The sequence below is a fragment of the Natrix helvetica genome, assembly GCF_964273705.1.
Source record: "Natrix helvetica genome assembly, chromosome: 2".
Classification (NCBI taxonomy): domain Eukaryota; kingdom Metazoa; phylum Chordata; class Lepidosauria; order Squamata; family Natricidae; genus Natrix; species Natrix helvetica.
In genome coordinates, this window is record NC_138552.1 from 267,504,908 (window position 1) to 267,531,085 (window position 26,178).

General features: G+C 39.6%; 1 protein-coding gene across 6 annotated transcripts in view; it reads right to left on the reverse strand.

The window, feature by feature from the left end:
- NCOA1 (nuclear receptor coactivator 1) overlaps positions 1 to 26,178 on the reverse strand; it is a 327,889-nt gene that overhangs the window by 105,597 nt on the left and 196,114 nt on the right. For all 6 annotated transcript variants that reach the window (XM_081943115.1, XM_081943112.1, XM_081943111.1 and 3 more), the window contains 2 exons: positions 8,910 to 9,015; positions 2,037 to 2,203 (listed from right to left, as the gene is read on the reverse strand). In XM_081943115.1, coding sequence (XP_081799241.1) covers positions 2,037 to 2,203; positions 8,910 to 8,998 — 256 coding nt within the window. In that variant the 5' untranslated portion in view covers positions 8,999 to 9,015. The remainder of the gene's footprint in view (positions 1 to 2,036; positions 2,204 to 8,909; positions 9,016 to 26,178) is intronic.

Below are 26,178 nucleotides of genomic sequence, written 5' to 3' on the forward strand. Positions count from 1 at the left end.
GCCTGATATGGTTAGCAGCTCTCTGAAGCAATTACAAATCCTCAAATAGCCATATCTGCCTCTTACCCCAATTTCCTTCCCTTAAAAGATTCTGGTGTCATCTAACTGCAAGCATTATAGAAACATGTAAAATTTTGTAATTCCAATCCTAAAACTAAAATCCAAGTCTCTACCAAACAAAATGTTTTTGTAGTTTCTCAGACAGTAAGGTACAGGTAAAGGTTCCACTCGCACATATGTGCTAGTCATTCCTGACTCTAGGGGGCGGTGCTCATCTCCGTTTCAAACTGAAGAGCCAGTGCTGTCCGAAGACGTCTCCATGGTCATGTGGCCGGCATGACTAAACGCTGAAGGTGCACGGAACACTGTTACCTTCCCACCAAAGGTGGTCTCTATTTTTCTACTTGCATTTTTACATGCTTTCGAACTGCTAGGTTGGCAGAAGTACATCAGACAGTACATCACATTAAAATAGGTATCTCAAAACCTTCTTTTCAGAAGTCTGTTAGCAACATAAACAGAAATCTGCATTCTTTATCCTGAGTACTGAGTACATTAGTCAATGGCATAGAACTGGCCCTGTAACATTACTGGAATTCCTTGGCTAGTGATTCTTAAGAAATTATTTGCATATAAAATTATTGTGCCTCTTTTTGCAATAAACAGATCTGATAAAGCAAAATTTAATGGTTAATGACCAAGGATTTTCAGTCTAAAGCTTGTAATGCCTGTTAATCAGCTGCTCTTATATTCTTAATAGAACTACAACTATGTTTTAGCTTGGCAAACAAAAGTAAAGTGACTGCAAGGATAGAGGAAGTATGAGTAGGAAGTGACAAGACAGCAAAATTGAACATACCCTTGCTCTGCACACAGGCTCCTATTACAAATGGTCCCTGCCTCCGAAGCAGCTGGGAAGGTAGAGAATCAGTGGAGAAATTGTTGAGCATTGACTCCAAAGTACTAATTCTCCCTTGAAATGTCCCCAGCAATCACACACAGTCTATATAAGATACGTTGGGGAGCGAGGGGAATAGTACTGACTTTTCTTTGAAATAGTACATTTTAGTTCAATGAAGAAAACTGATTATATGCACTGGCATCTCAGGCAGGAAATGAATATTGTGAGTGATATGGGGAAATCTGCTTCAAAAATGCACTGGAGATTGTTTTTGTAAATAGCTTTGAGAGAGTATTATGAGTATCAGAACAGTAGGAAATACAATGAAGCTGCATAATGTTTCTCTGCTTGTCAATTTCTTGCTCAAATCCATATATCCCAAATGATTCCACATTAACTTTGCAGGATCCCAGAATTAGGATGTTATAAAGAGAAAATCGAGAGGGAAAAGGAACAATGCAAACATTAAGTATCCATTTCTCCAGCCAGGTCTTCTGCTACATTCAATCCTTCCCAAAGTTGTTTGCTAATTTACAGAAAAAAATGCACAGTACATCCTTCACTAGATGGAGTTGCACATAATATGCAGCTTGTCTTTTGGTTCTATGGCTCAATGCCCCTCAAATGTATTGAACTTGTTTTGCTTTCTACTACCCTTAGCGAGCGTCCAAAATTTGTTCTACCATCCATAAGGGTTAGGGATGGTGTTACTATTAGCAATTGTGTGTTATTATCTTTGGGATGTGATATTAACCTTGCAGTAGCTTTAAAAAATAACTTTCGCTCCTTCCTTACAAGGTGCATAAAGTGAATGTTATTATCAGAACACAGCAGGGGTTTACCTGAAATCCCTTATTGAAAATCAGTTTGTCATTCTGGAACGGTGAAGATCTTGTTTTCCCAGTTCATCCAGTGTGAACCAAGAAGATAATCTTATGCAAAACTTGAATTTTGATCAATTGGGCTTTAGCAGTGGATGACTGATAGGATTCTATTCTACCTTTGTGAACATTCTTCAAGTTCACCTGTGCTTCCTCAAGAAGATCCCAGCACACAGTTTATATACCATTGCATTACAAATTCAAGAACACAAGGAACGAACAACAAAAAAAGACAAAGTATTTTGCAGATCTACCTTGTTCGAGTCTTTTCATCTGCTGAATCTGATCAACTGTTTTTTTTAGAATCTTGCATTTGTCTGGTTTAACACTCAGGCTGTCAATCTCTCCAATATTGGCTGAAAGTAGCTCTGCCAGCTCTTCTAAGTATTTGTTCTCTTGCTCCCTGCGTCGTTTCTCATTGCTGTTAGAGAAAATCAATTCACAGTTACTGAACTCTCCATAATCAAACCTACATACGGTTTATTCAAAAACAATTCAAAAGCCGGACCAATAATAAATCAAACCAAATATTTGAGACGCTTGAATAGTTGGGAGCTTTTCTGAACACATCCTAAACACCCATAAATCCACTGAAATCCAGTCTGTTTCAACATTAAGACAAGTATGGATGTGAAGGGAGGGACCATTGAGGAGACAGATGACACAAGATGAAGAGTGGAGCTGTCTAAGCAGCGGTAAGAGCATTTATTAGGGCTTATCTTGTGGAGATAAGAGTGATGAAGTGATCTCATTTCTTCACTCTTAATGCATCTACAGAAAGCCAACTGGTGGCCTCATTTCAAGTGACTAGGTCTCTTTTGATAAGGAGGGGCTGGGGAAATCCTTATAGGGCCCCTATGTGGAATATTGCTGGCATTTGTTTGATAGAACCACTTGACTGTGCTTGAACTTGGACTCCAGATGTACAGATCCTATAGAAGTGCCTAAGACTTGTCCAAACTCAGCTAGATAAATTTTAAATAGGTAATTCCTATAGTAGACAGGATCCTTATTGCTATAGTTCATTTGTACCTCTGACCCGGAAGATGTGAGGATCTGGTTGAGGAGGAATCCAGCTCTGACTCAACCCTAGAAAGACAGAGTAACTTTGGGTTTTTAGTTTCTCACTCCACAATCTAGAAAGGCATCATCTTTGATTCTATGCATTTTTCCAGAATCTTTGAGCTTGGACTTCTCCTGAACTTATGACCCCTATTTGGTTGTGTGGGGGAGGCTTTGCACAGAAGCTTCTCATGTTCCAATTGCACCTATTGCTGGACTAGGAGGCCTTGCTGACCATCACTCATCATAGTCACTTCCTATTTGGATGATGACGACAACATGCTGTGCAAGGGGCTCCCCTTGAAGAGCATCCAGAAATTACAACTGGTCCAGAATGCAGCGGGGTGCACAGTTTCAAGTATCCAATTTCTCAATATTACACCACTGCTGCACCAGCACCCTGGCTTCTTCCAGTTTTTTTCTTCCTGGTGGGATTCCACATGGTAGTTTTTACCTTTTAAGACCTGAAAAGCAGAGGCAGGTTATTTGTGGGGTCTCTTCTCCTTGAAAATATTTGCCAACTGTGCCAGGTCCAAAAGGCTTTTAACAGGTGGCTCTTCCACCAAACATTGGATTAGTATGAGGACGGAGCCCAGCAAGGAGGATTGTTAATGTATTGAGAAATGTTGTTTTAGGGTGCCACAAATTGGTTTTTGGAAGTTCTTTTTTATTTTTTTGTAATGTTCATGTTGTTATTAGCTCCATCAAGAAAAATCAATGGGCAAGTCACCAGGAGGTCATGATCATGTGACACCATCACTTAATGACCCAGGGGTTCACAGTTAATGATGGAACTGCAGAATTACAGTCATTATGTGAACATGTGACAGCACAATTTATGACCATATCTCTTAACAATAGCAATTCCGGTCCCAAAGGCCATCATTACTTCAGGATTACCTATATATTTTAAATTTCTCATCGTATCATTTTACCAAATATTTTTAATGCATTAACTTTTATGACATATGGTATTTTTGTGATTAACTATCAGTGGTATTGCTTAGGTCAGCTCTTGAAATTGCTTTTTCAGAAATATAAAAGATTTCTCTTATACAAAGAAATACATGAAGGAAGACTATTGTATTAACTGCTGATATAGGAAGGGGAAAGCCAAAAGGGTCATGGTAAGATGGAGTTGATGAGAACCTCAAAAAGAGAAACTTAAAGCAGAAAATGAAATCTGTACAGCATGGATATGGTAGAACTAAAGAAGGGCAGAAAGATAAGGAGAGGTACAGTAGCTTCTGTTGATTTAAAATTAGGTTGAGTCATATTTCTTTTTCTTTCCTTTTACTGTAAGTCACACCTTTAATTTATTTTGCTTGCAAGCTCTTATCTTTTTTCTGTACTTTGCTTACTCTGGAATAGTGTAACTGTATGCACTGTATGTATTTTTCTGTTGAACTGTCCTTCTGACTCTTTCCTTTTTACACATAACTTATCTGAGGTGTCCGTTCTGTCATTAAGGCAGAAAAATCCCCAATTTATTGAATTAAAAGGAGTCCAATGAGGGATAATCTCCTTGCAATAGCAATCACTTCATAAGCAAAACTAAGATGTGGCCAACAGATCATGAAATCATGCAAAGGAAGAACAACTAATTCTCATTTAGTTTCAAAAAGCCAATTCTACAGTTTGCAATATTTTTCCCTAAACTTAAAAAAAATGAATAATGAACAATTGTAAACTGCTTAACAAGTCCTTTCCCAAGATTTATGTTATTGGCCAGACTCCTATTTTTGCAATGCTCCAATTGAAATACCTTCACAGCTAGGAAAACAGAGCCTATCTCTCTTCCCTTTCAATTAGTGTCTCTATTATTTGTAAGAACTATGTGGTTCCTAGAATGTTGTCCTTGATCCTACTAGTGCCATAGCCACTGATATTGATAAATGTAATTATTCTTTCCAAGGTGCATTTTTCTAGAATTAAAACCTCATTTATTCCCAGAAACCAAAACCCAACAATACTAAGAGTATTCTCTCCAATCTTGGACTCCTGCTTTAACAATGTTCTATTTCCTTCTTTTTTTTTCATGCTGCTCTTTGAAGACCATGGATGACCCAGATAAGCTGTTGAAAGTATATTATTTTTAATAGAACACTTACTTTCCCATACTCTGCTGAAAAAATCTGCTAAACACTAGCACATATAAGCTTTAAATTGTGTGTGTGTGTGTGTGTAAATAAATAAATAAATCTGGAAAAGGTAAAGGGGCATAGGTTGTGGAAGAATTGGGAAATATTACTTTGAGCCTTCTGGACATTTTTGTGCAGGTGAAATTAAGGAAAAGGGGGTTGGTGGGCAAGAAACCAGTGAAGCAACATATGTGAATTCATTAAAATATTTAATTAACAACTCATTGCCATTGTTGCTATGGTAATATAAGCTGCAACTGATGGAAAAAATAAAGGAATTGCTTTTACAAAAATACCTATAAGAATAGTTTCAGTCAGCTATCACCATCAGTAACAATTAAAGTTATAGACTCCAGCACAGAAGAAAATGGTATAGTAGCAGGCTGAAATTAGTTCTGACAAACTGTTAAAAATCTCTGCCAATTAATCATACAAATTAATTAAAGGCTTTAATGAACGGAACTGGCATGAATATGCAAGTGAGTAAAAGAACAGTTTAATGAAAAGAGTACTCTCCTTTAGATGATACATGCAAACAGAACAGCAGGAGCCAGCTGAGAAGGTGTGCTGAGAAGAAAGTAAAATAGGAAAAATATGTTTGCTAACTAAAGATTAACTTTTGCCCATTCTACAATGTAGTATTGGGGATGCTAAGTTAAATGAAGTCAGGGCTCAACCAGTTAAGACTCTTACTTGGAAAGGGACTGAACAAAATTGGGCTTAGAGTAGTTTGTCCCACCATTGTCTTCAAACACAAAATCAAAATATGATTGGAATCATTTAAAAAATATAAAATTCTGGGGTTCTGTCTATCTGTCTCCTGTCTGCCTATCTCGTGGGATGTTGGGTTGAGATGAAGGGGAAAAGCAATCCACATAAAAGACTGGCATTAGGATCAGTGAGGAAGGTCAGTTAAAATTCACTAATTGGACACCAGAGATCTGCATTATTACTTTATTGCTTGGAGACTATCAGAGGATTTAATTTAAGTAGCTGAATCTGTTTAATGTCTAATAGCCATCCAAGACATATCACATAATCTATTGCCTGCAGTTTATAGGCCACTGGGAGACACAACTTAAGGATTTACATCAGGCATTTCTAAAACTAATACTTTTCCAGTGAAGGAGACAGAGGCATTTGCTCATCTTCCAAAGCTATATATATATTCTGCTAATAATTCCATTTATAGAGTAGTTTTTGTACAATAGAATCAGGAGGCACAAATCTAATAGCACAAAGAGCAAAATCTAGAACCAAGTGGGAGAAACCTTTGACTTCAAAAGCGACCCTGCTTGTGATATGAAACCTGTCATTCATTCACTACTAGAAAAATTGCAAAGAAAGAATACAATTGGGATAAGGAACTGTTGAACTAGAATAATCAACCAAGAATCTGACACTATCCATTTAAATTTGATTACTAATAACTGTTTTCTATTCACTATAGTTATTAATTAACTTGTCAGGGTTAGGGTGGCTGGACTGTCTCTTAATTGCTGTGCCTGTTAATTGTTATTTTGCTTCACAGAATTGTCACAAGTGCTACGTCATGCACTGCACCAATTTTATGTATGTATGTATTCGTTTATTTCTGCATCATTACATTTATACTAAACCACTGAATTTGGAATGTCTCACAGCATTTTACTATGTTACAATATAATGAAAATAAGTATATTCTTGCATGATAATATGAAGAACTACAAAAAGCCCACAGGCTTAGGGACAATTATCAAAAAAACAACAGATGCTTTATATAATATTTAATATATATAAATCCTGCCTACTAACTGACAGAATTGTGCAGTAATAAATATATTAGTCTGTCAAATGCTGCAATACTTTGTTTTTAAGTAACAAATGTAAAGTTTTTTCCTTCTTCCTTCTCTTTGCTCCTCATTACAAATTTACAAAATGCACCCAGACTCCCTATTCTACACTACATTCTCCTTCTATATTATTATTTACACATTATTCCTAGGGACACAAATAGATTTGTTTCACACTGTTCTCCTAGAACCATTGTGGAAACCATTTCAGAATTAGAGAGGGTGAAAAATATTTTGAAGAAATAATGAACTAACTCTTCCACTGAGTTCCAAATGAAAAAGGAACGAGGAAGTAAAGTATATTTTGCACTAGCTTGGCTGGGATCAACTTGGCTCTACCAGTCTCTCCATTAGAAGCTACTATACTGACTCACTGTGACAATTACCATAGGTAGGAATTGTTAATAACCTGGTTTTCTTTTTCTATGTTTTTGTTCCTTTTACATCTGTAAACTTGGATAGTTGCAAAGTTCCTTAATTTTGGTACAGCAGCAAACAGTTTCCCCATCTTGCTTGTTGACAAACTGAGGAGATATTTTCCTCATAACCTGTCCTGAATTGTAATAGCTTGCTGGTGTAGTTCACCTGCTCTTTGCTATCCATTATCCATACTTTCAGCAGAATAGGCACTCCTGGGAATGCTACAGAAATGTTCAATATTAAAAGAAGCTCCACTTGCAACCTTCATTCCTACAATTTTGGCAAGGGATAAAAAATATTTTTTGTTCTGCCAGACTTTTAAATACAACCAGTATTAGCATCTACATCTCACAGCAGTATTGATTTTATTATTAATCTAAGTGGCATACTGCAGTGGGTATTTGTTTAGCATATTAATAATAACTCTTTCTTCCAGCTTAGCTATTTTGAAATGTAAAATTTATGTTGGAGGTATGGAATATAAATTAACTAAGCAAATGGATCTATGACTTGCTTGACCTCAGAACTGGGCTCCTATTGTGAGGAGTTTCTGAACTATGGAAACAGATGAACGACCAAACAGAAGAGAAAGGAGGTATGTGAATACAGATATATGGAATTATGTGAGCTCTTTTTCCTTAGCCTTTACACAGCTGAAAACCAAACCAAACTAAACCTCTAATCGTATAAAAAGAAACAGTGAGAATGGAACAAACTAGCAAGGATAGCCCTCTCATAAGCCATGGTTTGAATATCTACATGGAAGGGGGGGGGGGAAATGCTGTTTTTGCTGAATTGCTTCATGAAAAGTGAAATATTCTGGAAATATAGACAATGGAAATTGGGGCTGGCATGGAGGAAAAATGCAGTATCTTGTACCATTCCTGAGTAAAATGCTGAAAAAAACCAGGCAGAACAAAGCTGAATTATCAGGCACATTAATCTGCAAACAGAGCCATTATTGGAACCGTATACCATGTTAAGAAATTAAAATGGGGAGAGTTTCAAAAAGTCTAGTATATCTGATCTGATCCCAAGTTCCTGTGAGTTTTTAAAATACTAAAAAATTACATTTTAAAAGAAAATTTGGTATTCAGTTAAAAAAGGGATTTTTAACTGACTTCTCCAAGAAATGAACTGGTAAAGTATTAGTGTTCTAACTAAAACCTGAGAAGCAAGGTTTTATCAATTTATTGAGGAAAAAGATAACCATCATCTTCTAGTTCTTTAAAAAACAACAACCAGTGTCTAGGGAGACGGCCAATGCCCTTTTAAGATGCATTTAGATATCCATATAATTTGAAGATGCAATCTAGTTTCATTTTAAATTTTCTTTGATTTTATTTTTGAAACAAGAGAAATATTAATGACCATAAAGTGTGAAGTGTGCTACAAACCCAAGTCAATCAATAAGTAAAAACAGCTTCAGTCACAAATCACCAGTTGCTCCCCAAGAGAGAAGACAAACAGATGGAGAGTTGTGTTCCATCTTCTACAGTAGATACTCACAAACAAACAGCTAAACACTGGTGGGATGTGTGAACTTATCTGAGGGGATGAAATCTGCTCCCATCTGCTTGTGCAGAAAAAGAGTGCCAGAAAGCAAAACAAAAAACAAAAAACAAAAACCCTCCTCCATCATGGAAGAATAATTCCCTAAAATTGTACTTACCTCTGGATCAGCGTGTCACATGGTGACCCCTTCCTCTTTTGAGAATCCAGGTTTCCTGGGTCCATAGAGTTGTTCCCAAGGCCACTCATATTGAGTCAGTTCTCACCTGAGAAAGAAACAAATAACAACATCAAGGAATGAAACAGGTGGAAAGTGAAGGAAAACAAATAGGGAATGATTTATCCATATCAGCCTCAAGAAGCAAGGCTGAAGTGACCTATTAAAAGAGGGGGAAGATTACCTAGCAGCTTCCTTTTATTCTTTCACAAAACCGTATCCAAACATTCAATCAATTTTAAATCAATTCCATAAGATAGTGTTTGCTTTGTTTTATTTAACTAGTTATCAGCACTAATGGTTTCATCTGGGCATACAAAATAATAGCTTCAGTCTTAACAGGGTTAGGAAACAGTATGAATTATTAGTAGTAGTACTTCATAGCACAACTTTATATACTATCTACCTAGAAGTCAATACCAGCCTTAATCTTACTCCCAAGAAACTTTGCGTGGGACTACATACCAGCTTTTTCACTGTTTAATGGATTTAAAGTTTTATTTAGTATTTGAGAATTTAAATAGATGATACATACCAAAAAATCTAATGAAATGTCATTTTCATTTCAGAAGGGGTAGCAGGTTGAGCCCCTTCAGTAGTCTCAACCAGCTACCCCTGCCCCCAAGCCTCTCCTTCAGCCTCAGTGTTGCTTCTTCCCCTGAGAAATGCCAGCTCAAGTCCCACACCACAGCCAGCCACTCCATCACCGCTGGGCAAAGCCCTGGTTGCCCCTGATGCCCTATACTCCACAAGCCCTAACATGCACAATTGACCTCTCCTGTTTTCCTCTCACAGTTGATGAGGTGTACCCAGACTGACACTACCGTATATGTGGCAGCTGCTGGCCATGCCAGGCCTTCTTCCTGAGGCTGCTTGCTCCATTCTCTAAAATGTGTGCACCATTGATTCCCCAAGAAATGCATCCCATTGTTGTGTTGCTTTGGAAAAGCTCTTGGAAAGCTTTTGAGGTCTTCTTCAGATCTCGCAAGAACAGATGTGCTATTTGGAGAATGGCAGACACCCCATTCTTGTGATGCTATTTGGAGAATGGCCGACATGTTCTTGTGATGCTTCAAAATACTTTTTCCAAAGCATTGTGGGAACAGGGCACACAATTCGGGGAATGAATGATGTAAGTGGGAATAAGCCTGACATGGCCACCAGCTGCCTCACATACAGTAGCATCAATAGTGGGAGGAAAACGATAAAGATCATCTTGGGTGGCACAGTGCAGGGCATTTGGCCTGCTCCAGGATGCAGTGGTTTTACGCCAAGATAATGGGCCAGGCTGAGACAACTGAGACTTCCAGAACAGTTATGGCTTCACACTGCACTGTGGCTGAGGAGCTTCTTGCAGCCTCAGAGCTGTGGTGTGTGAAGAAGCTCCCGAGCCACAGCATATTCTTTCCACAACACCCCTATGCTCAGACACACTGCACTCCCTCCCCAGTGGTGGGATTCAAAATGTTTTACTATCGGTTCTGTGGGCGTGGCTTGGTGGGAGTGGCAGGGGAAGAATACTGTAAAATCTCCATTCCCTCCCCACTCCAGGGGAAGGTTACTGCAAAATCCCCATTCCCTCCTGATCAGCTGGGACTCGGGAGGCAGAGAATCGATGGGGGCGGGGCCAGTCAGAGGTTCTACGGTTCTCTGAAGTACTCAAAATTTCCACTACCTGTTCTCCAGAACTGGTCAAAACCTGCTGAATACCACCTCTGCCCCTCCCTCTCCCAACTTGCATGCAGGCCTGTGTTGGGCCTCACAGAGCATCCCCCACCCTTGCACTCCTTGCCTGGGGCTGTCTCCATTTATTTGACCCACGTATCTGGAATTACAACATCAACCAGGAGTGCTGGGTTTGCAGTCATTACATTGCTGTGGTCACGTGACATCTCATATTACAACCACATTGCTTAGCGACAGGAATTCTGTTTCCAATTGTGGTTGTAAGTTGAGGACTACCTATAAAGTAATACTGATAGGAAAGATTTGGAGTGAGATGGAATTTAACATTTTTTAAATAATCAATCATTGTTTGCAAATAAAATTTACCAGATTTGAGGAACTATGCTACGTCAAGTGCACCTCATCTTTACGTAAGATTTAATGTTCTCAACATGCAATGTTATAGAGGTGATTTTATATATGTGATGTGTTTTGATATTGATGATAGAGAATATTTGTAACTCAAGATTAAACTGTGCATTGATGATGTTACCCAGTTTGGTAATGAAACATCTGCAAGAATAATTCTAGTGCATTTTATTCCTTTACATATTTACTATGAGATCAATATTATATCTAAGCATTTTAAATTGATGTTTCTTCTGATTTCTCCTTCAGTCTACTAGTAGGCAAACATATTTGATGCTAAAAGCATGAAGTTAATATTCAAACTAACCAGAATTTTTACATCAATATTTTCAAGACATTAGAGTAAAATCAATTTTATATTAAACTTGTGTTTCTCAGTAATCAACTGCACACTTATTTGCAGCTTGGATTTTTTAAAAAAAGAATCCACTGCATTCCGAGGACAGATTTATACTATCAAAACTGAGTAAGTAGAATAATTAAATACAAACATTTAAATCACTTAAGCAATTCAAAATGATTCTTCAAGTGTTTTGCTAAGATCTGAATCTCTTTTATTAAGATGAAAGTATCTGTTGAGAGAGCCAGAGATTGTTTTAGCAATATTAGCATCACAAATCAATAGAAACCACACCCTTCTGCCAATTGGAATGGAAACAATGGTCAGCTGTCCTCATTTATAAGGCTGACAATCAAGAAGCGAATGATTACTGGTCTGGAACTAATGACTACAGATCTAAGTTTATTCTTCCTTCCTGGCATATCTGAAGATTCATAAGATGCCAGAAGAAACATAATCAGCCATGGGGGAAATGTTGGCTCTTTTCAAAACTCCCAAACTGCAAAACTCATCAGCTCAAGGTACAAAAACGATGTGCTTTATATTATAAACCTGCCTTGATTTTCCATCCACTTCCTTCAAAGGCCTCCAATTGCTTAAACTGCTACTTTACATTCAGTCCTAATTCTGCTTCAACAAAACAAACTTCCATTTGCAACAGCAATCATTATGCCAATGTGAAAACCTTTGACTTTGAGTCATGCAGGATTGAACAATAATTCACAAAAAATCTTGAAGCATCATTAGAAAAAATTGGGTATTTTTCAAAAAGTTTTTTTTTTCAAAGTTAGGCCTGAAAAAAAAAGACATGCCTTAGTTCTTTGAGTCCCATTCAAAGAGAGGATAAGAAGGTAAGTGACCTTGACAATATGTCTAATAAAGAAAACGGGGGCTATGGATAGAATTGCAGGATTAGCTGAAATCTCTGGTTTTATTTAGCCCATTCATTAAATACAGTCAGGTATTTGTTTTTGTTTTTTAAAAAAATATATAATATAAACCCAGTTTATTTTTGCAACAGCCTTTGCCAAAGCTGACAACCAAAAATAAAGTATCCTAAAAATAACTCTGATGGCTCAGCTGGAAAAATGAATTGACCCCACGGGCTCCAAATGAATTGCCTGACTCTAAAGGTGAGCCTTACTGCATGAATGGTAGAGGTGAGGTAAGTGGATATTTGCAATTTTGCATACTAACTAACTGCACTGTCCTTGTTCCAAACTTCATTTCTATGATCTAGGATTTTGCCTTGCTCATTGGAAAGGGGAATAAAATGGGAGAGAACAACCAGCTAATTATTGATATTTGGGGGATTGGAAAGGAATGAACAACAAAGAATCCTGAAAAGCTTTGCCCTATTGGCTGGGATAATATTTTGTCTGGCAAAAGGAGATCCAGAACACCTAGTAGAACAGCTGGAATATGAATATGGAAAACTTGGGATCTGCTCAACTTTAAGCCACTTTACAGGGCTGGCTCTGGACAGAAGCTGTGGAATTGAGAAAGGCAATAGAAGAATGGTGGGATATTTTGCAGAGGTTTCACATAATTTTATCATGCGGTTCACCATGCACCGAAATTGTGAGCTTGTATGCGTATGCTCACTTTGTGAGCATGTGCACTTTTCGTGCATGTGTGCAGCCTTCTGTGAATGAGCGCAGCTTGCACACGGCTTAGAAAACGTGGCTAAATAGGACGACATAGAGCGGGGGGGGGCAGGTGTGCAGCTGAATACCACAAGTGATATTTTGCATAATGAACCCCAAAATGGACAAAGATATCATTGTAGGCTCAGCATACCTCATTAAAATAGTGTGTTTTTACAATCCTGTTCAGGAGCCAGAAATAAACCAATCAAAACTAAGACTTTCTTTCTCCATGTATGTACTCCATTTGCTTTCCTCTAAAACAGCCAACACACGAGGGAGGACACACTCTGGACCTTGTTTTTGTCTCTGGCCAGTGGCTGAGTGATCTGGGAGGAGGGGACTTAACCATCACTCCCCTGTCATGGTCAGATCACTCACTCCTTCGTCTTGACTTCCCTGGTGCTACCTCCCACTGCGGGGAGGCGGAACCGGAAAGTTCCAGATGGTTCTGCCCCAGGCGCCTGATGGAACCTGATAGGTTCCAGACGGAGCTTGGGCCACCTCCTGTAACCTTGACCCGCCCCCGGGTAGAGGACCTGGTAGTTGCGTGGAATAATGCAACTACCGGGGCCTTGAACCGGGTGGCGCCTTTGCGGCCTCTCCGGCGGCAACGATCCACCCTAGCCCCTTGGTTTACCGAGGAGCTAAGGGTGATGAAATGCCGCAAGAGACGTCTAGAGAGTCGTTGGAGATCCTCTCGCTCCGAATTTGATCGAACACAGGCACGAGCCCATTTAAGGACGTACCTTGTGGCATTGAGAGTGGCCAAACGCCAATATTGTGCCACTCTCATTGCATCCGCGGAGAACCGCCCTGCCGCCCTGTTTCGGGTGTCCCGCTCCCTCTTGTTTCAGAGGCCGCGGGAGGCCCCTCTACAGGGCAGGGCAGAGGAATTTGGTAAATATCTGCAGGATAAAATCGCTCAAATCTGGAGAGATTGGGTTCCTGTCAGTGATCCAATGGAGACGTCCATGGCGAGTCTTGAGGAATCGATCTGGGAGGAGTTTGACTTGGTTGCCATCGAGGATTTGGACAGATTGCGTGGACGACTGCGACCCACCACATGTTTATTGGACCCGTGCCCCTCCTGGCTTGTACTGGCATCCTGGGAGGTTACACGAGACTGGCTCCTGGGCCTAGTGAATGCTTCGCTGAGCGAGGGGTCTCTCCCGGCTGCCTTGAAAGAGGCGGTGGTGAGACCCTTGCTCAAGAAGCCTTCCCTGGACCCTTTGGAGCTGGCCAATTATTGTCTTGTCTCCAACCTTCCCTTTTTGGCGAAGGTTGTAGAGAGTGTGGTGGCCTACCAGTTTCCACGACATCTGGAGGAAAATGATTATCTAGACCCGCGCCAGTCCGGCTTCCGCCCTGGTCACAGCACGGAGACGGCCTTGGTCGCGTTGGTGGATGATCTCTGGAGGGCCAGAGATAGAGGTTGTTCCTCTTTCCTGGTCCTATTAGACCTCTCGGCGGCTTTTGATACCATCGACCATGGTATCCTGCTGCGCCGGCTGGAGGGGTTGGGGGTCCGGGGCACCGTTTTGCGGTGGTTCGGCTCCTACCTTTCTGACCGGACGCAGCGTGTGTTGGCAGGAGAAGAGAGGTCGACCCTACGGCCTCTTACTTGTGGGGTGCCACAGGGGTCGGTCCTCTCGCCACTCCTGTTCAACACATATATGAAGCCGCTGGGTGAGATCATCCGTGGTTTCGGGGTGGGATACCATCTGTACGCTGATGATACTCAGCTGTACTTTTCCACCCCGAACCACCCCAACGAGGCCATTGAAGTGATGTCCCGGTGTGTGGAAGCCGTACGGATCTGGATGGATGACAACCGACTCAAGCTCAACCCCTCCAAGACGGAGTGGCTGTGGGTACCAGCTCCCCGGTTCAGCCAATTAATTCCATCATTGGCCATTGGGGGCATTCAACTTGCCCCCGTGGAGCGGGCGCGCAATTTGGGCGTCCTCCTGGATGCCCGGCTGTCCATGGATGACCATGTGACAGCCGTGGCAAGGGGGGCGTTCCACCAGGTTCGCCTGGTGCGCCAATTGCGCCCCCTACTGGACCGGGACGCTTTACGCACAGTCACTCATGCGCTGGTGACGCCTCGCTTGGACTACTGTAACGCTCTCTACATGGGGCTTCCCTTGAAATGCACCCGGAGGCTACAGTTGGTCCAGAACGCAGCCACGCGGGTAATTATGGGGAGTACTAGGTACTCCCATGTGACACAGTTCCTGCACGAGCTGCACTGGCTTCCTGTGGTCTATCGGGTGCGTTTCAAGGTTTTGATAACAATCTTTAAAGCGCTCCATGGCTCAGGACCTAGTTACTTGCGGGATCGTATTCTGCCCCATACATCCCTGCGACCAATTCGCTCGCACAGAGAGGGCCTCCTCCAGGTGCCGTCCACTAGACAGTGTCGGGGGGCGGCGCCTAGGAGTAGAGCCTTCTCTGTGGCGGGCCCAGCCCTGTGGAATGACCTCCCTCCGGATATTAGGACTACGTCTGACCTCCGTTCCTTTCGTATTAAGCTTAAGACCCACCTATTCCAAGCAGCTGGCCTGGCTCAACTTTGAACTTCGAACTTTGATCCAACCATATCGCTCCTGACAGGTTTTTAAATGGGTATTTTAATTATATTTAATTATCTAGGGGTTTTTAAATACTGTATTTTAATTGTTTTTATTTATCAGCCGACCTCCTCCTTGTGTGTGTGTCTCGGTACATGTCTTTGTCATATGTTTGTTTTGTCCACATATTTATTTCATATGTTTCATTGTACGCCGCCCCGAGTCCTGCGGGAGAGGGTGCGGCTAAGAAATAAATATTTATTATTATTATTATTATAAATGAATGGAAGGTGAATAATCCTTTTTTGAAGGTTCATCTGCTCCTTCTTGCTCTTATCTCTGGGGCAGCCACAATTGTTTGCAGCAGTGGTGGTTTCCGGATCCCATTCTAACTGTACCGGCGTTGCCCACATGGACATGTGTGGCACACGCATGCGTCGTGCCTGCCATCGATGCCTCTGCAAGCCTCCACGATGCTCCAGCTGCTCGGCAGAGCATTGTGCAGGCACTGTATGCGCCTTGCGCATGTACGGAAGTGCTGAAGGCTTTAAAGGACAGGTAAGGAGCTCGGGCGGGTGGGTGGGCCCTCCGGAGCAGCGTACAGGAACAGTACCCGGTGCTCCGGGCAGGCTCCGGTACTCCCATACTGGGGCGTACCACCTGCAACCCACCACTGGTTTGCAGGCATTGCTTTGAAGTAATGAATTCTACATAAGTGTTTCAGTCAGAGAAATCTCCTTTAGAACACCGATAATGTTATCTAAATTCTGCTGAAGATGTTACCTAGCCTGGTAATGAAACATTCGGAAACCAATCTGCAAGAGACTAAACCTCCACCCTCATCCTACATCCAAACTACAGATATTCGCCATTATCGCAAATCTCCTTTAATTGTTGAGGTGATAGAATTGACAGCCAACAATCTTTTATCAAGTGTTTCTGTCCGAGAACCTTGAAACTACAACCAGTTGCACAGAAACTAATCAGCAAGAAATCAGAAGAAACGGGTAGAATCTATAGGAAGCGAGAAGTCAAATTAAGAAGCTGCTACTAAAACAACAGATGCTTAAGTTCTTTTCTCAACAGTTGTTATTTATTGTTCTGACAGCTGTCACCCAAATGCTTCCCATCTGAGCAAATGCAGGCAAAATCCCAATTAGAAGTGGTCAAGAGCACGTTTAGAAAACCAAAGACATTTGAAGCATTTCTCTCCTTCCTATCCTGCAAACTTGGGGACTTCTCTGGTTTTTTTTTTCTTTTTTACTTTTGCAGTTACAAAATAGTGAAACCACCTGTTGATGCAGAGAGGAAATAATGAATCATTAAGTAAACGATGAGCCAGAAATTGCATGACTGTGATTTGATTTTGTAAATGAAATTTTCTATCTTTGACTTCTCATTTGAAGGAAAATGTCAACAGTCCAAGTCAAGCCAGCTCCACCCACCCATTAACAGCCAAAGAAAACAAGTACAACTTTGCCTGGGGGCCCACTGGGGAAACAGCAGGAATCCAGAGATCCCTCTGTCATTGCACGGGCCAAAAATGCATGCCTCCCTGCCAAAGTCTGCTGGTGTTTTCATCTCACCTGTTCATCTCCAGCAATTTATTCTAACAACAGTCTTGTCTTCCATAAAACCTGACACTGACTCTTGACTGGCACTTCCCAAATAATTTCCTTGTTCTGGCCTGTTAGCTCTTGATTATCATAAAAACAAGTTTCTACAATTCTTTAGGGAGCTCTGAGCTTATATTTCTGCAGGCAGAGCATTATGGATATCACAAACAGAACTATTAGCTTTGTTATATAGCACAGTAACTAGGAAAAATAGTCTGTAAACATGCATGTTGTATAAACTGCTCCCAACATGTTGTACTTACTGAAGAACATGGCCAGAGTTCTCATACTTTTACAGAGCATTTATATTCAAGTCTTCCCATAATTAATTACAGCCATAAACATAATATTCTATTACTATGGTTGGTTGCACAGTGTTTAGACCAGATTTGACATTTTTGTCCATCAAGTTTCTGCCAAGGACCTGGGATAGGCAGATGTTGTTGCTCAATAATATTAAAGGTATTGTCAATTTTATGGCAGGTTGCAAACGATGCTCCAGATGTTCTGGAATTGCACCCAGTGTGTCTATTACTATTGGTACCATCTTTGCTTTCTTGTGCCTCAGTTGTTCTACATCTATTTGCAGGTCTTTGTATTTTGTGATTTTCTCCAGTTCTTTTTCCCCCTATTTTGCTGTCTCCAGGTACTGCCACATCCACTATCCAGACTTTTTATCTTTCTTATTGACAATTGTTAACTCAGGTGTTGTGTGGCAGATGCTTGTCTATTTGAATTTTAAAAGCCCAGAGCACTTTATCTTCTTCATTTTCTATTACTTTGTCTATTTTACGGTCCCACCAGCTCTTGCCTTCAGGCAAATGTATTTTTTGCAGATATTTCAATATGCCATTGCTGCTACGGTACTTTGTCAGGCCCCTGTTTATAGTCAGTCTGTGCACTCTTCTTGCTGCAGCTAATGCTTCTTATTGTTATCATCCCTGATTAATTGTTATATATGTGTTATGATGGCAATCTGCCAAATCAGTCATCCAAATGGAGTTCAAAAAATTTGAATAAATATGGAAGAGGCCAATTATAATTGTTTAGCTGGATAATTCATATTGCCTTTTTTGCTCCAAAAAGCAATATGAATTATGTCTCATCTAATGCCTCCTTAAATGTCAATAATGAACCTCTCTGTATTTGTAATACAAAGCCCCAATCTGTTAAAACGTCTGTATACTCTACATAAAACTCCCTTTTCCCCCTTTGAAAGAGCTATTGATTGCTGGGTTATGGCTGGTCTTACTATGAAATCCACCGAGGCCTTGAACAGTATTAAAATAAGGTCAATGGATTGCAATACCTCTTTAAGTGACTGCCTCATTTTATGATCACAATTATGATGGTGATTGCAAAAATAATTGCGTGACCATTCCTTGCAACCTTTACAGCCTTCACAAATCTGTAAAGCAAAGGAAATCTAAAATAAGATCAGCACAGCTGTGGTTTACCTTAGCAACCACTTCAACTAACAACCAAGGTGCCGGTTCCAGTTGTAGTTTCTCAACGAGGACTACCTATAATATTTAATCAGCAGTGGGCCAAAGGAATCTCTTTTCCACTATTCTATTAGCACCAAAATATATTGGATTTATTATCTGCCTCCTAAAGCAAATGATGATTCATCACCTTCCTTCCTTAAAACCATTTTTTGTCATTTCTTATGGTTTGCATAGAAAGGAATCTAAACGTATCTTACTAAGTTACAAATTTGGAATAGCATCCTCCATGATAGAATTTCTAATAGCAATAAGAAACCTTTAATGTCATCATTATAAACAACAAATTGGATTTCTAAAAGATTTAAATAACAACAACAAAACAATAATTAGTTTAACCAAACAATTTGGCCTCTTGCTGCCATGGGGTAAAACAACCTCAAATGGTTTGCAAGATTTTCTGAAGAGCAGATTGTGTTTGACAGCTGTCAACTAGAGAACTGGCCAAAAGGCACCCCAGATAAGAACCTTAAATCTTCCCTCGCCCTCTTTCTTTCCAGAGGAGTCTTATCTTGCTGAAGCCCTGGAGGCTTAATTGACTGGCAGTTACCAGGCACTTAAGATCCACTTGGGGGAGGTTGCTACAGGGAGTGAGAACTATGAATATTACTAGCTGCCAAGCTACTGCTGCTGACAGACAAACCCCGTTTAAGCAGTTTGGCAGGATGCACTCAGGTTTTACATATTTCAATTACCTATGAATGGCAATCATCTATTTTGTATAATAATTTGTTCTCCAGGAAAATAGTCTTTATCTTTCATGCCCAAGTGGTAAATAATCTACTTTACTAACAAATCTAATTTGTTACTAATCTCCACAAAAAAGAAAAGAAAAATACCCAGAGCTACATCTTTTGCGTTGTGGGGTCTGGTTTTCCTGGAAGAACATGAGCACCTGGTTTAAGAATTAATTTTAAAACAAGAGGAGATCATAACTTTCATTCTAGAATAATCCTTAGTGGAATGGAAATTATTTATGTACTTAAGTGAGAAGAGTTCACAATCGAATAATTACAACTGACACATTGCATTTATAGGAACAAGAACCATTTTATTCTTAAGATTATGAAATACAAAGAGGGATCATCAACTACTAACTATAATAATTAGATGGATTGTTCATAAACAACATAATCCAAAGTGTCAGAAAATCAAAGAAGAATAAAGTCTGGGTTAACATCTTCATGTTTTATTTGTAAGGCAAGCAATTAGGAAGTGTGGTAACCAGGATGCTGGAATATAATTCAATAGATCTTGTCTCCTTAAAGTAATCAACTATCAAAACAAAAAACACGTCTTACATATTATTGTATGTGACCAACTACTGGAAGGTTTTGAGTTCTGTGTGATTACAATACACACCCAACACAACTACTATTCATCCCAAACCATTTTAGATTATTAGATTTTTTTTACTGCTTGCCAAACAATTATTGAGCTATCGAAGGCTTCTTCAGATGGACATCCATAACTAAAACACCATACTGAAATTATTGTGGTCCTTTATCAATTTGTTTCACTTCTGATGGCACAAAAGATGGAACTGGTTCTCAGACATAAAGCTGCACATGGAGATTGTGTAAATGCACTCTCCTAAATCCATACTTACAAACGTTAGGCCACTGAAAAAAATCTAAAAGAGAATGTAGGAACTACAAGTTGTTTCTGCATAATGCCCACAAGTAATATACTGTCAATTCAGAAGTCCCCTGCTAAAATACTGATATACTTATATATTTTCCTAGAAGATCACTTACCAGCAGTCCCATAACAAAGATTCATTGTCTCAAAACTATGGCTGTTTTACATAATGTTATTAAAAGTATCTGCACAGCTGAAAAACAAAAACTGAGTAGAGATGACAACTACAATATTGTAGTGTGAGAAGGAATTGGGTTCAGAAAACAAATGTCCTAACGCCAGCTCAGAGCCTCAGCATTAACAGTTATAACACTCCGTCTGCACATTTTCTTTACCCTAGAGTGCTTTTGTGTTTAAATCAACTTTTTAACTCACAGAAATGAGGCAGACAAGAGATGGCAAGCCTGCAGCAAGACAATAAGTCATCAGATGAAGTCAGCACGTGCAAATGACAAGCCTGCCTTTCACGGCATTAGGGTGATGCCTCAGCTGTATGTTCAAGACATGAGAAAACACTGCCAAGCTCATGGTGTCTGGCTGGCTTTTGTTTCTATGTTCTCAGGACCAAAAGCTGAAGGGTGTATGTACATGATACTTTACAGAGGAACAGAAGCCTTTAAGAAAGGTAAGTGGGGGGAAAAAAGCCCCCAAGATGTTTACAATCCATAACAGCGATTGAGAAAGCAAAAAGAGAGCAGCAAAATATGAGCAAACAGGGATAAAGGGGCATAGTGGATTATTTTGGTCAAAGTTTCTCCAACCATGTTTCTATTTTTGCAAAGGTCTTCTGATTTCCTGCACTATTATATATCTTTTATTAAGATTATGCTCTAAAACGCTGCTGAAGAGATTGCAGTATGTAGTTAACCTTGTCTGATCTAAAAAACTGAGGTAGAGTTGTGCCTTGTTATTACTTGGATAAGAATCTACCAGGAAATCACCAGAGTCGTAGGCTGGACTGAGGAACTGAAAAAACACTACAGAAGAAAGCAATGGCCAACCTCTTCTATACAGTATCCAAGAAAACCACACAGATGTTTTCCTATAGTCACCAGGCTTCCAATTTTTTGAAAATCTGAGATACAGTCTCATGAACTTTAGACTTTGAGTCTGAGTCCTATGCTGAGGTGGCAGCAGTTTTCTTTCTGTTTTACTTCGCCAATTTTCCCTCTCAAGCCAATATTGCTCGGAATCTAAGGGCCATTAAAAGAAGTAGCAATTAATTGCTAATTGTGGACACCGTGTTGAGTGAAACTATTTACACATAATTTATGTTTACCTTTTCCAATAAGGCTTTTTTTCTCTTACACTGACCATTCACTGATTTATCTAATTGGAAGCAGATGGCAAAACTGAGATATTTTCCAGATTGTTTAATATATGCATGCAACAGGTATAATCTTGTCACTCAATCGCCAAACTTGCCTCTACTACAGCTGTTGTACACCATTAAAGGCAGTCTTCTTCCGTAAGAAACTCAAGACCCACCTGTTCCAACTAGCCGGCCTGGCCTAATTGTAATCACAAGTACAATCTATTACTGACCTTCCTGGATGGCTTTTTAGTATTGTAAATTTTGGGGTTTTAATTTGGTTTTAGACCGTTTTTACCTAGAAATGAGTTCGGGCATTATACAGACCGTATGTTTATGTTGGTTGTCTAATGTTTTGTTGTTCCTGCTTTGTTGTTTTCTATGTACTGTCTGTACACCGCGCGAGTCCCTGCGGGGAGAGGGGGGCGGTATATAAATTTAATAAAACTCAAAACTCAAAAAACTCAGTCTTCTGGGCTGTTTGGTAACACAGTGCTCAGAGAGTCTCCAGAAAGAGAACATGATGAGGTGTAAACACTTAATGGTCCCCCATATCATTGACATCAATAAAATGAGTTAAAAATAATCAGGAAAGAAACACTTTAAATCCCACTGGATTCTGGATTGGCTTTTTACATGAAATGCTAATTGTTTCTAGAAAACTGTAGACAATAAAGGACCCGTCAATAAAGGAACTGAATCCAAAAACACTTTTTGTGTAAAAAGTAGACTCTAGCAATACATATCCTGAGGATGCTACCCTTAAAATCAGATCAACATATTTGCACATTTAGGCTGTTCTGGATTGCAAATAGAAGCCATGTCCAATAAGCAAACACAAACTGTCACTGTAACATTTATGGAACGTAAAAAAGAGAGGAGAAAAAAAAGACATACTGTATTTTGATCAACCATCAGCCTGATAGCAATCCCTGCAATTAATGCTGAATAAAACCACTTTGCAGTTATGACCTCCTGAAGCATTATAGGAGACTCACATTTAACATTTTAAATTTTAATTGTACATTGGGTCTTTTACAATTGGGGTATTTTAATGGGGATTTTAACTGTCTAAATGTTGTAATTGGTTACCTCCTCCGTGCATGTGTGTCTCTGTATTTTTGTATGTTTATGTGTTTGTACACATGTTTCTATGTTCTATATGCCCATTGTACGCCGCCCCGAGTCCTGCCCGGAAAGGGAGCGGCTAATAAATTCAAATTTATTATTATTATTATTAACACCATGTTAGATTACCAGTAGATCTGTTTTCAACAAATAATTACATTCCTCTGTTTCTGAAAAGCTGATTTCTGTGATAGAAGCCAACCATTTGTTTAATATTCACTTTACTGCATTTTTACTGTCAGGAAAGAAGACTTATATTTGTAAGGTTTTTTTTAAATCTCACATGCTCAAACAAGTTGACTGCCCTATGTATGCTGATTGAAGGGATGTGGAATGTGGGAAGGGGTGTGTAATGTTGTGGTACCTCAAGAAGCAAAACATCTTGGGCCAAACATTCATTCATTAATTTTATTCATTAGATGTTCATTCTGTCTTTATTACTTTAAAAGTAACTCAAGGTGATGAACATACATAATACTGAACAGGATTTTAATTAGATTTTTTGTAATGAGCAGGGCTTTGTGGAATTTTAAACTTAATTCATTCCATGGAGGGACGGGCAACAGAATTCCAGATCATTCTGCCTAATGACAGAATTCCAGATCATTCTGTCTAGTCTCTTCAGAAGTTATCGTTTCTTATAGCTTTCTATTGATTTCAGTTAAGAAAACTGCAATTAATCACTGAATTGGTTTCCTGGCTTTTTTGTTGTGATGGTGGTGGTTACATGAGAAAGGGCTGTACAGACAGACATCCTCACGGAAAGAAATCAGCAACAGCAATTTCTTAATTATATATGTTTTCTTGGAAAAATTCTTGGTTGAACAAGGTTTAGTAATGAGTAAACACGGGAATACTGTGTAATACTTGCACAACACAGTAACCTATTCTAGCAAGACAGTACTTCTGCTTTAATCCTAGTGCTTGCAAAAAAAACCCATACTCAGCAGTACTTCAGATCTACTTTTGAAGTGCCCAGTGTTACCCACTAATATGAGCCTCTTTATTTATTAAGAGGTCTTTTGTAATAGTTGTTATGAAATCATCACATTCAAATATATTACTTTCCCTTCTGCATCATGCCAAATTATTTCACTGCTATAATTGTGCCTACAAAAATGACACTATTTAGAAACAGGAAATGAGCATGAGAAACCCACATTTGTTGTTACTAGAGAAATTCCTTGCTTCCCCCACCAGCTGATTTTGCAAATGGTAGTCTGCCTCATGGTTGCATAGTTGCAGCTCCTCTTCTCACTACTGGAAGCAACTTGAATCTGAAATTGATTTGTATGAAATTGAGTCAAACCCATCTCATCTAATCTACGGCTTTCATATAAGCACAATAATATCCTTTCCCAATGTTAAGCCAATCATGATTCCTGCAAACATCTCAGACCTACAAGCCAGACATGGGGAGGAAGAACAATAAGAGCAATTGCCCAGACTCTTTATGTGGAGGAAAACCCACAGAGTTCAACATTTGAAATAATCAGAGGTTTTTATATTTTTGATTCCCAAGAAAAAAACATTAATAGATTAAATATAATCCCAATTATTTAATAGAAATCCAATCATATTTTAGGCTATTGAATTCAATAGAAAGAATAAACAACCCACCCACCCCAAATTGACATATAATGATTTGAGAAGAAAGAAAAAGGTAAAATTAACATTGTGCTTTCAGGCTCGTCACAGTCTTGTACGTACAATTTGGCCTTGCTATAAATTGGATGCAAAAATATTGGCTCATACAAGCTTGGCTAATTGATATCTTGGTTGCAATCAACAAACCCATGACATATTCTGTTGCCAGAACTTACTCAAAAAATATTTCCCTTGCACTAAGGAGTACCATGGCCCCCATTAAAATGTAACAGGAAACACAGAATAACAAAATTCAGGAGTTTAAAAAGACCATTTAGATCCTCAATACAGTAATCTTAAGTGAAAGCATTACCAATGGATAGCTTTCTCCACTCATGTTTAATATCTACATGAAGCTGCTGGATGAGATCAACTGTCACTGTAGGGTGAGATAGCATCAGTATGCTGATGATTTCCAGTTGTGTATCTCAGCTCCTGGTGAGTTAAGTGATGTTGTTGATATCCTTTCTCAGTACCTGGAGATCATGGGAGTCTGGATGGGGAACAACCTGTTTCAAATATTCCTTGGTAAGACTAAGTGGCTTTGGGGCTTTCTCTGTGTGGGAATTTACCATCTCTGGTCTTGGATGTACCCCAAACAGACCCAGGCTGAAATTCTGAACTTCTTTTGGACTTGTAAGTCGTGCTCAAAGAGCGGATAGAAGTCATGGTAATAAGGGCCTTTCCACAGATTCATGTTGTCTGCCAACTGTACCTATTTTTTGACTGGGGGGTTCTATTAAGTCACCTCATAGACAGACTACTGTAACATGATCTACACACAACTGCCCTTGAAGAGTATCCAGAAGCTTCAGCTGGTACAAAATGTGACAATGTGGACAGTTATGTGTGCTTCAAGAACTACATACATTACACCCTTGCTTTGCAAGCTGCATTGGTTGATACTTGCTTCTGGATCCAATTAAATGCCCTGGGTTTTTATCTTTAAAGCCATGCATGGCATGGGATCAAGTCATTTCAGGGACTGCCTCTTCCCAATAACATCTACCCATCCCATCACATCTGCCAGAATAGCCAAGTTATTAGATCCTGTCACCTCAGGAGTTTTATTTGGTGGGTCCTAGGAGAAAAACTTTTCCTAGTGTAGCCTTAGCCCTGTGGAATACTTCTGCCTGTTCCTACCCACCCCACTCCCTTGTAAGATAAGGCTGGCAGCTGTTGACCTTCCAGGAGGCCATCAAGACATGATTTTGTCAATGATCTTGGTGATCCCATAGTAGAATGGAGCCTATAGGATGATTATGTGGTTGTTAAATTTTTGATACATTTTCTGCATGCTAGCTGCTATTCAGTTTACTTAATTTTTATTTTTAAATTGTGGTTTTAATGGTGTTTATGTACTTCACTTCATTTTATTATGTATGCTGCCAAAGTCATTATGTGAGATAGATGGTCAGATGAATAGGTTAGACGATAGATAGATGATAGATAGATAGATAGATAGATAGATAGATAGATAGATAGATAGACAGACGATAGATAGGTAGGTAGGTAGGTAGGTAGGTAGGTAGGTAGGTAGGTAGGTAGATAGATAAGACCAGACAAGACCAGATAAGACCAGACCATTTCCCACTTTTGCTTGAGTGAAGACTATTTCACTATCTCTTGGTAGACTGAGAACAAATCTTAGGCATCTTCTGTCTGATATCATTTTGTACAATTAGAGTTCAAGAGTTTACCTGCAAA